At 49.1% G+C, this 16,615-nt stretch overlaps 4 protein-coding genes across 4 annotated transcripts; 2 read left to right on the top strand and 2 right to left on the bottom strand.

Moving 5' to 3' along the window:
- Positions 1–3,028: 3,028 nt before the first annotated feature.
- On the top strand, positions 3,029–4,842 carry YCR023C_4 (uncharacterized protein; the record flags this gene model as incomplete). Its single annotated transcript, XM_031146474.1, has 3 exons — positions 3,029–3,098; positions 3,167–3,491; positions 3,654–4,842. The coding sequence occupies 3 exons, from the start codon at positions 3,029–3,031 to the stop codon at positions 4,840–4,842; spliced, it is 1,584 nt and encodes a 527-aa protein (XP_031008318.1).
- A 1,475-nt stretch (positions 4,843–6,317) lies between these two features.
- prlG_4 (MFS transporter) lies at positions 6,318–8,190 on the top strand (the record flags this gene model as incomplete). The annotated part of the gene is made up of 3 exons (XM_031146473.1): positions 6,318–6,512; positions 6,559–7,830; positions 7,885–8,190. Coding segments are annotated over 3 exons (1,773 nt in total), but the record flags the coding sequence as incomplete, so codon positions are not given.
- Positions 8,191–8,992: 802 nt separating this feature from the next.
- LEUA (3-isopropylmalate dehydratase) lies at positions 8,993–11,496 on the bottom strand (the record flags this gene model as incomplete). Its single annotated transcript, XM_031146472.1, has 4 exons — positions 8,993–11,116; positions 11,172–11,246; positions 11,306–11,337; positions 11,397–11,496. 4 exons carry the CDS (start codon positions 11,494–11,496, stop codon positions 8,993–8,995), a joined length of 2,331 nt encoding a protein of 776 aa, XP_031008317.1.
- Positions 11,497–12,416: 920 nt separating this feature from the next.
- On the bottom strand, positions 12,417–16,011 carry LHYA1_G001489 (uncharacterized protein; the record flags this gene model as incomplete). The annotated part of the gene is made up of 3 exons (XM_031146471.1): positions 12,417–12,848; positions 12,900–14,872; positions 14,925–16,011. The coding sequence occupies 3 exons, from the start codon at positions 16,009–16,011 to the stop codon at positions 12,417–12,419; spliced, it is 3,492 nt and encodes a 1,163-aa protein (XP_031008267.1).
- Between the last annotated feature and the right edge of the window lie 604 nt (positions 16,012–16,615).

The raw sequence follows: 16,615 nt of genomic DNA, 5'->3' as shown, positions 1-16,615 counted from the left end.
ATCATATCCCATTCTTACCTCCTTCAGGAACGGGTCCACAAGCTCCTGCTGAGGAGACAGATATTTATGTGAGGGTTGAGGTTGCATATACCCATCGAGAATTGTCACTGTCATCCAAACGACCAAGAGATGACGACTCTGATTCCGACGAGGACGAGGAAAATTACAAAAGACTCAAAAGAGGACATCGCGTTAAAGTCGCTTACGATTCTGATGAAGAAATTCCTGGTGACTATGACAAAACTCTAGAAGACGAATTACTGGAAATCAGTGTTCCGTACATCGAAAGTGGCTACACACGCCGCCAAGCCAATGAATTCTGTAAAGAGTTCGGCCTGAGAGAATACAATTCCATACCAAAATACCTCACCTGGCAGAAAGCCAATCTTAATCGCCAATATGACGATGACCGAGGCAAAATCTCCCAGATACGAGTCTTCTTCTTGCAAAGGTTAATAGAGAAACACAAGGGCGACAAACAGGCCGAGTTGAAGATTCGACAAGTCATCGCAGATTCCATCTATGATTGGGACTTGGTGGAGCTTTTGCAATACTGCGTGGATAACGGATTGCACTACAATGAAATTGAGGATAATCACGAGGACCTCCACGCAAGGATCGAGGACCACATGGCCTCGGAGATAGCCTTCATAAAGGGTTACCCTGGAAGAGAAAAATCTCCAACCCGGTACGAAGACAGCGACCAAGAAGAAGACGAGCCTCTTCGGGGAGATTGGGACGAGATCAAATTCAAAGACTACTTTCTTGAGCATGACTTACCTGTATGGGGTAACATCAACGTCTGGAGAGAACGATACTACGCATACCGATACGAGCAAAAACACGGCTCTCCCCGACCCAGGAAAACATCCTCGATCCGTCAGAAAACAGGCTCAAATGGAGCAGAGATTTACAGCTGGCTCGTCAACCCGTTGACGCACAGCATCTTGGATCTCAAAAGCGCAATCTACTGCATGGCCGTCCTGCCCTCCACCGGCGTCCTCCATCTCTCCACCAACATGTTCAACGATATAGAAGAGCCCGATGACAAACTGCTAAACGACATCCCGGGCGTGCACGAAAGCATTCGTTTCGTCATGACGGTATCCGAGTACGAGCCGCCGACGAAACCGGAGCTTTTACTGCCGCAGCCAGCGCGGAAGGTTCTTTGGGATAAGAAGGAACGGGTTTATAACGCGTTGAGACATATGAGGGCCAACAATAAAAAGACGAGAGCGAATGCAATTCCCATTGCATCTCCCGAACCCACGCTCGCACAACGCATGGCTTTGATAGCGGACCAGGCACAAGCTCTGGACCGAGTGTTCTTGCCTTCTATCCACAATATATACCAGCCGCTATCTGGCGATCGGCTTCTAGATGCGCTGGAGGATCTCGAGGAGCGGAATACGAGGCTGGGGATTAGGAGTACTGGGACGGCGGCGGCGGAGGCGGAGGTGCGGTTTGAGGAGGATTATGAGAGTGAGGATGATGGGGATGGGTTGGGGAAGGGCTTTGGGATCGGTCAGTCGCATATGGGGGATATTTATCGGGCGATTGGCGTGCTGAAGAAACCGGCTGGGAAGGGTGGGATTCCAGTAAAGGTTGGGTTGCCCGAGCCTGGGGTTAATAGGGGGGCTTTTATGCTGTAATGGTCATACATGGGAATGGAAATGTGGTGAAGGGTAATTGAAGTGGAAGCGGGTGGCATATAAGATCTTGATGCTCTTGAGAAGGATGAGCTTCGGAATGGCATTTGAATTCGTAGGAGTAGGTGAGAGTAATAGGGGGGTGACGAGCTTGGGCTTTCTCTAAGGATCGTTGCTTTACTCCGTAACATCACAACTACATCTTTACCCACCTACTCCGTCCAGGCACTGAAATTGAAAGCCAAGCCAAACTCTTCCTCCTATACAGTAGCACTTACCTCACCATGCCATGTTGTTTCCAGATGCTTCTCCAGTGATGTAACATCACCACATGTTCCGTCTCTCTTCCCTTGACATGACATGACATGTTTCCTATCCGTAGCAATTCCTTCCCAACATTGTGATTACGTCCATCTCGTCCCATCTACCTTACACATAACATAACCCTCATGCAAGCAAGCATGAGCTGTCACCAGTACAGTATCCGGAAATAGCTTAGCTCGCGATCTTCATGGATTAGGTTAAAATTTCCGAAAACCGCACTAAGCCATATTTGCTGTGGTTCTGGAATGCAGGTTTCCTTATCGCATAGGTAAGGTACCTTTTCATCTGCACGCTAGGGTATGTAATGGGGATGTTTACTTTCTGTTTGCATGCATGCGATGTGCATATCCGCTTGTTACTTTGAGGGCGTTTGGTTTATTATATGTTTGTTGATTGATTGATTGATTGATGAATTGACTGTACTTTCTCCAACGTCAAAGAGAGCCGTCTCGGGTCCTCATTTCTCATTCTTCGGCCAATCTAGGCGCCTCATGCCTGGCCAGATGTTGTTGATCCCTGCCTATCGTAGTGCTGGTCTCTCACTGCTGCTTGAGCCGCCACGCGCCACGGCCCACTGACCGACATTTGCATATCTTTTCTCCAACCCACTTTCTGCCCCACCTACCCACAACAAAGCCCAACCACCACAAAACATGCCGAAAGGAACTGAGCACAACATGACATGGCAGCGCAGTGAATCCCAAACACAACACACAGGATGGTACAAGCGATGCAATCTGCAAGGTTTGAAGGCCTGAATTGATGTGCAGTCTTCTCGCTTCCAGTATTCCTGATTCCCCCGTCCGAAAACGGACTTGTTAGTTATAGTCTAGGTACACACACACAACCTCATATTATCGTATAATTCTCTTTTCTCCCATCCCCTCGTTCTTCTTCCGTCAGACAACTATACCCCATTTCATACAATCCTACAATCAACCATCCCATTTTGAACCCCGAATTGAAAGTCCCTCTGTTGTGCGCCTTTCATCCTTGCCACACAGTATCTCAATTCTCGAGTTCAAATCGTAAGATTCAAGCCAGGCCTACAAGCAATGACCCTAACAAAGCAAAGATCGATTCGAGACCCAAATGCCTTCCCAACCACTCAATTGTTCTTGCTTGGTGAGTCTCTTCTTCCTCCCTATACCCATACGTCACCGCCCACAAAACTGACCCGACTTGTCGCATAGCTATCGTACGCCTCGCCGAGCCAATTGCACTTACATCGATCTTCCCATATGCCTGGCCGCTGGTAAAGAAATTCCACGTCGGCAATGAGGCCGATGCCTCCTTCTATGCAGGCCTCCTCATCAGCGCGTTTGCGCTGGCTGAGAGTCTGACGGGCATGTACTGGGGAGGTTTGTCTGATAGGGTTGGTCGGAAACCAGTTTTGCTGATAGGATGCACTGGCACAATGCTGAGCATGCTTATAATGGGCTTTGCGTCGAATATATGGCTTGCCTTGGCGGGGAGGGCACTAGGGGGATTCTTAAATGGGAATATTGGCGTTATACAGTAAGTTTCTCAGGCGTCGACCCTTCCCGCACTGGCGGGCTTAGCAGCTTCAAGACACTCTTGAGAGTCTTTTCCTGTTGAAGTATCTTATGGTCGTTGGTCCTTCTGTTATCAGAATCACGTTGAAATATCTAGCCAAGTTTGCTAACGTCTGATGTGCAGGACTATGGTCGGCGAATTGGTCACGAAGCCAGAACATGAACCTCGTGCCTACAGCATTATGCCTTTTATCTGGTCGATCGGAACTATCATTGGACCTGCGATTGGGGGAGCTTTCGCTGATCCCGCAACCTCCTTCCCAAACACATTCTCCAAAGACGGCCTCTTTGCACAATTTCCATACCTTCTGCCGAATCTCCTTTGCTCAGGACTTCTCCTAATCAGCATCATTGCCGGTTACTTTCTCCTCGAGGAAACACATCCAGACATGAAACCCCGCGTCTTTCTGCCAGACTCCACCTACGTATCCGACGAAACACCCCTGATTGCAACAGCAGACGCGATCAAGACTCCTGCAGTTGATCTGCGAGCCGAGACATACGGCACATTCGAAGGCAGTGACGACAGCAAATGGCGCCACGCCCAAACAAAAATCAAGCCCGTGAAGATCTTCACAAAGCGTATTATAGCCACTATTTTCGCCCTCGGCATTTTTACATACCACAGCATGTCTTATGATCACCTCCTACCCATATTCTTAGAAGACAAGCGTGGCGAATCCGTCTCCATCTTTGCGCAATCGGCAATGGGTATCAACTCCTTTTCCTCCCCCGGCGGTCTCGGTCTCAGCGTGCAGAAAGTAGGAGTCATAATGTCCATAAACGGCGTCATAGCCCTCTTCGTGCAAGCAGTCGTCTTCCCCTTTGCTGCGGAGAAGCTCGGTATCCACAGACTTTTCATCCTGGTCTCACTTCTGCACCCGGTGGCATATCTCGTCATGCCATATCTCATCTACCTACCTGCCAAGTGGCTCATGCTAGGGATTTACTTTTGTCTAACAATTCGCAATATGCTATCTATCCTTGCGTACCCGGTCCTACTTATTCTTATCAAGGAGGCGACGCCTAGTCCTTGCGTGCTGGGGAAAATCAATGGTTTGGCTGCCTCTGCCGGAGCAGCTTGCAGAACTATTGCTCCTCCTGTGAGTGGATATCTATATACGCTCGGATCGAGAATGGATTTCACTGGTCTGGCATGGTATGGGAGTGCTCTCGTTGCTGGTGTTGGCGCCGTGCAATGCTTCGGGGTGAGAAGAGCAAGGAACGAGGTGGATGATAAAGAGGCCAAGGAAGAAGGGCCTGCTGTTACCGTCGGGGAAGTTGATGAGGAGTATCGAGATGCAAATGCATAGAAGGATCTTGGAGCATAAAAGTTTTAGATGGTTTTGGAAAGAATTGGAAATGGGCGCATCTGGTTTTAGCATGGGGTGGCATTTGACAGCGTTTTAGCAAGCGTGTGTTTCGAGAGGGTCTTGAAGCAGTAAATACATAGACATGTTTTGTCAGGTTGTTATTTGGAGTTGGGAGGGGTAAAATTAGAGGGGGGGTTTTGGTACATAGAACCGAATCACATAAAGATCATGAAATCAAATAGCTCTTAGGTGACATGGTGGTTTATTTCCTTTGCTTAGACATGACTTAGATGTATTACTTTCATAACAGTACCCAAGTCATTTGGATTTTGATAAATTTAGAGAAAGATAGCAAAGAGATTTGCTTAGGTATAGAGGTAGGTGCAAGCGCAACTGATTAGCTAGCTAAAACCCAATCTCAAAAACTCCACATCGCCTAGGAAATTTCTTCTTTACTATAATACCATAATAATAGCGCAGGGTCATCAGCCAATCATACTACCGCCTATTAGCTACATGTCCTACTAGAGCATATCGCCAAAGCCAACTCTCATGAAACTCTCACGATGCCTCGTGACCGTTTCATTCCCATGCAGTACAGAACACTACGGTACGGCAATGCGCAGGTCAGGTCATTGAGTTTATCCCCCGATGGATGATAGGACGGGTATTCTGTCCTACCCTACCTTAGGTACGGTACCGTGCACCACAGCGTCGGGCGCGGATACCTACCTGCATAAGTATATTAATTGTTATGCACTTATGTTCGGAAGCTGTTGATGCTGATGATTTCTAAGCCATGGTACACGGTGTTTTGCAGGAAGGAGTTGATGTTGTATAATTTGGCTGGAAGTAGTTAACTTCATCTCCGCGTGTAGATCCACAGATCCTCCATATGGCCTTTAGCTCCACGGGTTCCCCAGCTCGCGGTGGGGCGAGGTGGATCCAAAAGCGGCGCTTAAGATGATTGAATTTTAATGTGCCACTTGGGCTTGGAATCTTGGAATTTAGTGCCGCTTTTCAGCCCACTTAGAGCCGCCATAATGGCGGAAATAGGATTTATGCTCGTTTATGTATTTTCTGCACACTGCTTATCCCATACATATCTTCCGAATACGACGGGCGGACAGTATGTTGACCAATTGCGAGCCTCTATATACCCTTAGCTGCTTATTTACTTCGTAAGTTACCCGAGTTGCACAATTTATCCATATTCATAATTGGTTTTCGGGAAAGGAGATATTTTTATATATATTCCTTCCAAGTATGTCAGATCTGGTTTTTCATTCCATTCTTCCTTTCGTTGTATCTTTCTTCTCGCCCACCCCTTTTTTCCTCCAAGAATTACGGCTTGGATTGGCTGCTTGTTGTTACCGCTCACGTTACCTATTTCTCGAGCCTCACTTTCCCTTCGCGTATCTTAAGTTTCGTAGCCTTATGATCTGAGGCTCCATCCCACTTCTTTGCACGTCTAGGAACAGTACAGTCATATCAAGATGTCTTCCAACCGAGATCTCGAGAAGGACCTAGATGATGGCACGACCATGACAGGATCCACCGCGCATTCAGACAAAATCTTGGCAGATGGCGCCATAGGTGAGCCCGATTCAGACCACGATGAAGTCGAACAAATGGATGAAGGGCATTTGGATGATCTTGTCAGACAACGAGTATGTAAATCTACCCCTCCACAAAGTACCCCGCTAAGTTTTCAAGACAGGGCTAGAATCCATCAAAGCTGGGAAGGGAAAAACACTAGAAGACTCAGCCTTGGAGCGAACAACTTCGAAATCGAGTACAAAGAGCAGAATCTCCCGCATGGCAACGAATCTTACTTCAAGAAGCAAGAAAGAGAGACTTGCGCCTGTACCGCTACCGACTTCGGATCTGGATAACGGCATTGTAGGATGGGAAGGGCAGGATGATCCAGAGATGCCTCTCAATTTCGCAGACTCTAGAAAATGGCTGTTGATCTCCTTGCTTGCAAGTATCACCTTCATTTCTCCTCTCGCATCCTCCATGTTCGCCCCTGGAGTCTTGTTCATGGACGAGACTTTCCACAACACCTCCACAATTCTCAGCTCCCTGACTGTGAGTATCTTCGTGCTGGGCTACGTTATTGGCCCTTTGATCCTGGCTCCTCTGTCCGAGATCTACGGGCGTCGATTTGTTTTGACAGGCGCCAACGCATTCTTCTGCGTGTGGCAAATTGGATGTGCGCTTGCTCCAAATCTAGCATCGCTAATCATCTTTCGATTCTTGGCCGGTATTGGAGGCTCTGGATGCCTCACAATTGGAGGGGGTGTCATTGCAGATCTTTTCAATGCAGACCGCCGTGGACTTGCGACGGCTGTTTACAGTCTTGGTCCGCTTTTTGGGCCAGTGGTTGGCCCTATATGTGGTGGGTTCATAGCCCAACAGATTGGGTGGCGCTGGGTGTTCTGGATTCTCCTGATCTCAGGATCTCTCGTCACCATCGGTATCGAGACTCTGAATCGAGAGACAAACCCCCGAGTTCTCATCTCGCGGAAAGTCAAGCGTCTCCAGAAAGAGCTGAACAGAACAGATCTTCGCAGCTGCTACGAGCCAGAAGGCCCCGCCCACAGTGCGGCACACATCCTCACGAAGGGCTTCTTACGACCTTTGATCATGCTTCTCAAGTCCCCCATCGTCTTCCTGCTCTCTCTCTACATGGCCGTTATCTACGGGCTGCTCTACTTACTCTTCACGACCATCACGACCGTGTATATCGAGACCTACCACTGGCAACCCGAGCTCTGTGGCCTTGCCTACATTGGACTAGGCGGGGGCTTCTTCCTAGGAATCCTCGTCGTAAGCAAGATTTCTGACCCCACAGTGGTGAGAATGACCAAGGCGAACGGCGGTGTTTTCGAGCCCGAGATGAGATTACCAGCGTGTATATTCTTCGCGTGCTTCATCCCGATTTCATTCTTCTGGTATGGATGGGCCGCTGATAAAGCTGTGCATGTAAGACCCCTCTGCCTCTGTAAGATCTTTCTTTCATACTGACAAAACCACAAGTGGATCGTCCCAATCCTAGGACTCATCCCCTTCGGCTTCGGCATGATGGGAATCTTCATCCCCATCCAGACCTACATAATCGACTCTTTCCCTTCCTTTGCTGCCTCCGGAATCGCAGCCCTCACCGTCTCGCGTTCCCTCTTCGGCGCCTTCCTCCCCCTCGCCGGTCCGCCCATGTATTCCTCGCTCGGACTCGGATGGGGGAACAGCGTATTGGGATTCGTCGCTCTTGGCTTGATTCCCGCCCCTCTATTAATCTACAAGTTCGGCGGTCGGATCCGGAAGAACCACCCTATCAAGTTGTGAAGCTAGCTAGCTCTTGATTCTGTCGGGTTTCATTGCGTTGAGTTTTCGTTTGGGAAATGCGGATGGTACTTACATTGCATTGCATAGATTTTTGTTCTAAAGGCATTTTATAATATCAATATCAATTTCAATTCCAATTTCAATATCAATGCGTCTTTCACGGCTAGAGCGGTTCGTGGATGGATAGATAGATAGATGGACATTACAAAGAGCAAATGAGAAACAATGCAGAAAGACAGACAAGAAACAAAATCTTATCAGGATGGATTGGATTTGGATTTGATCCGAACATCCGTTGATTACTATCTATCTATTGTAGTGAGAATAAGGTTTGCACACGTAATTACCTGTGTACAGTAATGCTTTCTTGTAGGACCAATCATAGGTAGGTACAGTATCTGACTAGTTTTCCGCCTCGTGCGAGTTGCTCAGTAGGTAAAACCGGATCGACGGAAGCCGCCTCTGGAATTTTGCTTATGCCTTTCATTGGCTTGAGGTGAGAGTAAATAGCTTGGTAGGTACCCAGGTAGGTTACGTTGGAACCCCTATTCACAAGCGAGGCAAGGCGAGGAGAGGACAGGACTTTTTCGTATAAACTTTTTATTTCATTTCGTAATGAGACCGTCAAGTCATATAATAAATATGCCACCCATTTGTTCGTATCAAAGACCAGGGTAGCATCATTCCGTAGGTAATACCATCTCTCAGCTAAATGCATCCATCTTTTCAGCAAAAACAGCCACCAAATATGCAAAGACGACGACGCTTTATATAGATTAGAACAGAAAGAAGACGATTCCATCTACCACTCAAGCGGTTCCTTAATCTCCTCTCCCCGATTCGTCTTCGGCACTGGCACAGCCTTGACCGCCAGCTTTCCATTCCGGCCTCGCTTCAAATACGCCCGGCCATCCAACCACGGCGTGTTTGTTGTCATCTTCTTCTCAAAAGCCTCAATCTTATCATCCATCTGCATCGTCAGTCCAATATCATCAAGCCCATTGATCAAGCAATGCTTCCTAAACTCTTCAACCTCAAAATTGCAGATTTTCTTGCCCGAGCCGTCGTTGATGACTTGGTTCGGTAAATCAACCTCGATTTCTTTGCCCTCACGCGCTTCGGCAGCGATAGCTTCTAGGTCGCTCTCGTTGGTTATGGCGATGGGTAGCATGCCGTTTTTGAAGGTGTTGTTGAAGAAGATATCGGCGTACGACGGCGCGATTACGCAAGTGATGCCGAAATCCAAGAGGGCCCAAGGCGCGTGTTCTCGCGAGCTTCCACATCCGAAGTTGGGGCCTGTGACGACGAGGATCTTGGATTTACGGTAGCGGTCTTGGTTGAGGACAAAATCGGGCTTCTCGGAGCCGTCAACGTTGTAGCGGAGGCCGTGGAAGAGGGCTGAGCCGAGCCCGGTGCGCTTGATTGTTTTTAAGAATTGCTTGGGGATGATGGCGTCGGTATCAACGTTTGCACGCTCCATTGGAGCTGCGATGCCCTTGAGAACCGTAAATTTTGGTAGGCCGGTGGAGCTGTGGGAAGCTACGGTGTTGGTGTGTGGGACGGTGGCATCGTCTTCTGGCTGGTCACCAATGATCTCTCGCTCAGCATCATCGGTTTCGACTCTCTCATCGATATGAGCTTTGCCGAGGACTGTTTTGGGCGACGCAGGACGAGGTGTAGCATTGCTATCCGCGAATTTTCGGACATCAGCGAGCTTGCCAACGATAGCACAGGCCGCAGCTGTAACAGGAGAGACCAAATGAGTTCGACCACCAGCACCTTGTCGGCCCTCAAAGTTACGGTTACTTGTGCTTGCACAACGCTCTTGTGGTGCCAGAATATCGGGGTTCATGCCGAGACACATACTGCAACCAGCTTCACGCCATTCGAAACCGGCATCGGTGAAGATCTTGTCAAGACCCTCTGCTTCAGCTCGGTCTTTGACAAGACCAGATCCAGGGACAATCATTGCACGTTTGATGTTTGCTGCGATCTTTCGGCCCTTGACAACTCCAGCGGCAGCTCGAAGATCCTCGATACGGGCATTCGTACATGATCCGATGAAGATCTTGTCAAGAACGACTTCTTCCATAGGTGTTCCAGCTGTGAGACCCATGTACTCGAGCATCCGCCGGCCTGACTCCTTCTTTTCCTCGGTTGCAAAGGTCTCGGGATCTGGGACGACACCGGTAATAGGTACAACGTTCTCAGGGCTAGTACCCCATGTAACAGAGGGGGGAATATCTTTGGCATCAATAGTAACATCGATATCGTATTTCGCACCTGGGTCTGACTTGAGGCTCTTCCAGTACGTGACCGCCTTGTTCCATTCCGCAGAACCGAAGTCAGGCGCCAAAGGCCGTCCCTTGAGGTATGAGAATGTAACCTCATCCGGCGCGATCATGCCAGCTCTAGCACCTCCCTCAATTGACATGTTGCAAATCGACATCCTGGCCTCCATGCTTAAAGCCTCAATAGCAGAACCGCAGAATTCAATGACGGCGCCAGTTCCACCAGCTGTTCCAATCTTGCCAATAGCATGAAGAATGATATCTTTTGAGCTGACACCGGGAGTAAGCTCGCCATCGACCTTAATCCTCATGTTCTTGCTTCGTTTCGTAATTAGAGTCTGGGTAGCAAGGACATGCTCGACCTCACTTGTGCCAATACCGAAGGCCAAAGCTCCAAAGGCTCCGTGTGTCGAGGTATGACTGTCGCCACAAACAACTGTGGTACCTGGGAGGGTGAAGCCTTGCTCGGGCCCGATGATGTGAACAATTCCCTGGCGCTTGTCACCAAGACCAAAATATGTGATGCCAAAGTCCTTGACATTTTCTTCGAGGGTCATGCATTGGAGTCTGGAGTCTTCCACGTCGACGAATTGCTCGATGTTCTTGAAGGATTTCCGGGAGGAGGTGGGAACATTCTGTGGTTGGTGTCAGTAATTGTAGTCGTGAATGCGCGAGTTTACTGTGACGTACGTGATCGGTGGTAGCAAGAGTACAGTCTGGTCGTCTGACTTTTCGGCTTGCGTTCTTCAAGCCCTCAAAAGCTTGCTGGATGGCGTCAGTTAGTGTTTTGTGGCGATTGCGGGGAACGGGTTCAGTTCACATACTGGTGAAGTCACTTCGTGGACCAGATGCCTGTCTGTGGAGGGAGGAGGGTCAGCCGGGGGTTTTGTCAGATGGGTTTTGAGTGTTGCATACCAATGTAGAGCAGAATTGTGCCGTCAAGTCTCTCGTCGACGATATGATCCTGAAAGACCTTATCGTAGAGAGTCCGCGGACCACCTTCGGCAGTAGGCATGGCTGGCTGGCTGGCTGGCTGTGGATGGTGTCTAAGGGTTATTGGATTGTGGATTGATATGAAGCTGGGGAGCAGAGGTGGGAGACAATGGGAACAAGTTTAAGAAGGAAAAGAAAAGAGGCGACGTGGTTGAGAGTTTATGGGACTTTTGGGATGCTGCTGCTGCTGCGGGGTGGCTGTTTTTGCGAATAATACCAGAACTGGCCGGTATCGGCGACGGTCCTCCGGACGAGAGACCCTGGTTCGGTGGGGTGAGTACAAATGGTCGAGTGTTAATTGGCCGAGAGCAGATCCCAGCCACACGACTGCATGCAGCTCATCGCACACAACATCGATAGGTACCTACACTCGCTACAGTACCTAGGTATCTACATCTACAGAATCTGTATATGTACTGTCTGTATACTCAAAAGCTGGCCAGTGAGATACACTCTAGAGTGGGATCCAAACTTCTACCACAATAATACAGCCACGGGTAATAAGGATGTTCACAGTCAGTCTCACATAGAGGTTTGGGAGAGGTTTTGGTTTTTTGGTTTTTTTTGGTTTTTTTTAGTTTACATGAAAGTTGTCGCGGCACGCCCTGTCTATCCATGGACAGAGCGTTCCGCGACTGAGCGTCTATGTTGCTGCCGTAAATTAGATTTTGGCGCGTGTGGATAGGCCCCTCTTCGTGGAGGAAGAAAATGGCGAATTTCGATGCATTTTCCTCCACGAAGAGGGCCCATCAATAATCAATCCAACATCCAACTACAAGACCACCAAGCAGCCTGGAACATGAACAAGAACCCCCTCACCAATGAACCTGGTCTCACACTTTTCCTCCACTAATAACCAGAAATCCAACTACTAAACCACCAAGCAGCCTGGAACATTAACAATAACCTCCCGAATGAACCTGGTCTCCTAATTTTCCTCCACTAATTACCAGTAATCCAAGTACCAAACCACCACGTAGCATGGAACAACAAAACAAGAATCTTCCAGATTAACACCAGGCCTTGTCGCCGAATCTCTTCAGCATTTGCCTGCTTCCGTCCCGCCGTCTCTTTGCTTCGTGTTGGATGCCAAACTACCAATTGATCATCTTCATTATTAGAAGGACTTCCGGTGTCTCCTATTTCTTGAAGAATTTCTTCGGCTTCTTTGTTGACATCCCTCATTTCTTTAGCATCTGCTTGCTTCCGACCCGCCTTCTCTTCGCTTGGTGTCGGATGCCAAACTACTAATCGATCATCTTCATTACTATTGGAAGGACTTCCGGTGTCTCCTAGTCCTCGAAGGACTGCTTCGAGGTCCTTGATGATGTCTCTGGAATTCTCTGCCTTTGGTCGTAGCCTCGGGCAAGACATCTGTTGGTAGAATTAGTGGAATGCCTGAAAATGAGCGGCAGAATATCTCACCTCGCCTTCCTCCATCGAGCTCTGACCTTTCTTTACCGCCAGTTCGTGCCTCATACTCTGGTACTCTGTAGTAGTCCGAGCTGCGCTTCGTGCTACTGATGGGGTCTGCTTTTGAAGGCCTCCATTTGCTGAAGCCCGAGCGGCATTCCGTTCGCGGACTGCATTGCGCGCCACTATCGCGTTTTGTTTTTGAATACTGCGGCTTCTTGGGGTTGCTGTGGGCGTATCCGGAGCGGCATTTTGGACTTGAGCTGCCTCCTGTGCCACTATCGCACCCAAGCTCTTCTGGCTTGCGCTTCGTGGGGTCGCTGGGGGCAAAGCCTGAGCAACATTTCGAGCTCGAGCTGCCTCCCGCGCGACTATCGCATTCCGCTTCTTCTGGCTTGCGCTTCGCGGCGTCGCTGGGGGCAAAGCCTGGGCAGTAATCTGTTCCCGAGATGCGTTCAGGGTCACTTCTTCGTCTTGATTCCGCTTGCAGAGACAGCCTCGAGTCGCTAGAGGGGTTGCTAGAGGCGTAGCGCGAGCAGCGGCGACTCGTTCGCGAGCAGCGTTCCGTGCCATTGCTGCATTTTGCTCCTGCACACTGGCACTTCTTGGAGTCGCTAGAGGCGTTCCCCGAGCAGCGGCAATTCGCTCGCGAGCAGCGTTCCGTGCCCCTGGTGCCCTCTGCTTCGTGGGGCTTAGCAGGGACGTATATATGGATGTGGGTGTGTTCTTCATCTCGACCCTCTCTCCTTCTAGTGAAGTCAGATGACACAATTTTAAGGTCCTCTGCTTCGTCTGATCCAGTTTGTGTTCCGATGATATAACGGTGTCGACTGGAGTGGTTGGGGACCCGTTGCCGAGCGTGTTGCTCTGTACGTTGTTTGTACCTAAGTGGTACATTGTACGTAGAGGGATGTTGCTCAGTTTGCGACGGAGTGGTGAAGGCCTCATCAGGTCCTTCACCGTCTCGCCCTCGCCGTAGAACTGGCATGGGATGGGATGATTTTGAAAGCAACCAATAGTGGTGGTGGTGGAGGTGTTGGACGATAGGAAAATGTCCGGCTCCGTGTCGAGGATTTTGGGGGGAGCCCATACTGCTGGGTGCGGGTGGCTCAGTGGGTGGGAGTTCTGTGGGGTGCGGGCTGCCACAGGATCCTTGAAGTACACTGGGGGTAGGTTGAGCGGGAGAATACGCTTTTCCTGGATGGAAGCCTGCTGGTTTTGGACCAATGGCTGGCGGATTTCGACTTGTTTCGTCGATACTGACTGGCATGAGGTCGCTGTACTTTTGTTTTCGACTCGCGGGCCCGATTCGGATTCCAACTGGTCTAAAAAAGAGTCCAGCTCTTGACCTGATGTTTGCTTATCAAGACACCCAGTCTCTCCAGCTAGTGCTGTTACCATCTTAGAAGTCTCACTTGGGTGTGGCTTCTTGATATGGTATGTATCATGTAGCTCATTATTAGCCTCTGGATACTTTGTGATGTCGGGAAGAACTTTGAAAGGGTCCTCCTTTTGACTCAATGTGTGATTATCAAGACACCCGGTTTTTCCGACTGGTGCCATTACCATTTTAGAAGTCTCACTTGGGTGTGGCTTCTTGATATGGTATGTATCATGTAGCATGTTATTAGCTTCTGGATACTTTGTGATGTCGGGAAGAACTTTGAAAGAGTCCTCCTTCTGACTTGATGTTTGTTCAGCCGGCTTCTGCTTCTTGATATTAAGATGAAGTACAGTATCGTCCGACTTGTTGCCTTGCTGGCGACTATTGTACGAACCCACAGGCTTTCGAGGGATCGTTGTTTCCGGTGACATTTTGTAGGCAGATTCGGCAGGCTTGCTGCTGGATCGCTCACATACGAAAGGGGAAAATGAGGTTGGGAGGCCAACAAAGTAGTCTCTCGGCTTGGTAGGGGTTTGGGGGACATGATGGGATGCAATTTTTCCAGTGAGTACCGGGAGAATCTGACCTTCAGGTGCAGTCTCTGTATGCAAGTGTTAGCTCCACATAAATCAGGGTGAGTATTAGACACTGACCTCTCATTGGACTTCCAGCCAATGACTGCTCAATTGGGCTCAATGCAGGCTCCGCGATGCTGCTCCATTCATTTTCGGCAGCTTTCCACCTTGGTACACGCTTCTGATTCAAATTGTATTCGAGCTCCTTCCGCTCTGCTTTCTGTTTCTTCCTTAGGTCCCTGTCTGACTCAGCTCTCTCCATTTCCGTGTAATGCTGAGCCTCTGCGGCTTTAGATTTTGCAAACTGTTCTTTCATATCGACATTCTCTGTGGCTCGCACTTCGAGCTTATTCTTCATATCATCCGTTGTTTGACTCAACTCAGTGCTACTAGTCGCATCACTGGAGTCCCAGTAGCCAGTTCTTGGATTAGCGCCCTGGACGCCAAGGAAGTCGCCGCTCTCTTGTAGGGCTCGTCTTTGTTCCCTGCGACGAGCCTTCTTCTCCTCAAACATTTGTTGACTTTTAGAAACTTCCTTCTCCACTGTGGGTTTCGATTCTTTAGGTTCAACAACGATAATGGCATGACTCTCGGCTTCTGCTGGATCTTGCGAAGAGCGCTTCAGAGAATACGCCTGAGAATTCATGACCATTCTCTCAGCCCGCGGGGCCATCTTGGGCTTTTCTTTTTCAATAACCTTGAGTTGGGGCCCGAAGGTTTTACTCAGTCGTCCATGTCCATTTGACTGGACGGTCTCTGCATTGTCACCCCGACTAGAATGGCCCCATCTGTTCCGAGAAGACCGGCTTGAAACGCCAACCTTCGTTGTCAGAGTAGAATGGCCATGTTTGATCTTCTCTGAAGGATGTGTGAGTTTGAGTCCAGGTATGAAATCAACAGCAAGATCCTGAGAGTGATTTGTGTCTTCATTTTGAAGGTCGGGTCGCAATGTATGTCCCTTTTCCTCACGGCGAGTTGGAAGTATACGTGATACTAAGTTTTGCAGTGAGGTAGACCGACGGTGAGCGGGTTGAGGAGACTCTGTATTGAGAGATGCTCGGGATAGACTGTGTGAGAGGCTACGGAGACTGAGGCGGCGCGGTAAGTGATGTTGCACATGATTGATGTGCGGGGGTGGCGTGGGCGGTTGCACGTCTGTAGACATTTTCGTGTTTAGCTTTGATCAAGCGGGAATACGAAGAGTCGAAGAAGTGTGAATTGGGCAATTATGCAATAATTGTTGAGGTGTGTATTGAGAGAGTTGATGAATTGCGTATGAGGATTGGCGTTGATGTGGTGTGAGAATATTGATGCACAGTGATCAGCTTAATGGATCAGGGGCGTGTGACGGGATGAGACGTCGATAGGGTATTATCAGCTTGTAAGAACAAGGTGAGTTGATGAGGTGCGTATGAGAAGTGGTGTTGATGAGTGTATATGGGGAGTGGTGTTAATAGGTGATCAGCTTTGCTGGATCAAGTCCGCACGACGCATCAACGATGCACGAATTAGACGTCGACAGGTTGTTATCAGCTTGTTAAAACAAGGGAGAACTGAAAAGTCGATGGAAACCGTATAGAATGAGTTGATGAGGTGCGTATGAAGAAGTGGTGAGAATATGCGTCTGAGAGGACCCGACGCGACCGTGCTGAGCACAATAAATCGTAGCACACACGACGACTGTTGATCGAGTGCGTATGAAAACAGTTGAGAAGTGTGTATTGCAAGTAGTTAAAGAGTTTGTATGAAGTTTGGGTGTGTGTGAGAGA

This window comes from Lachnellula hyalina (assembly GCF_007821495.1).
Source record: "Lachnellula hyalina strain CBS 185.66 chromosome Unknown contig00017, whole genome shotgun sequence".
Lineage (NCBI taxonomy): Eukaryota > Fungi > Ascomycota > Leotiomycetes > Helotiales > Lachnaceae > Lachnellula > Lachnellula hyalina.
The sequence above is the reverse complement of the archived record's forward strand: the minus strand, read 5'-3'. Positions and strand labels throughout refer to the sequence as shown.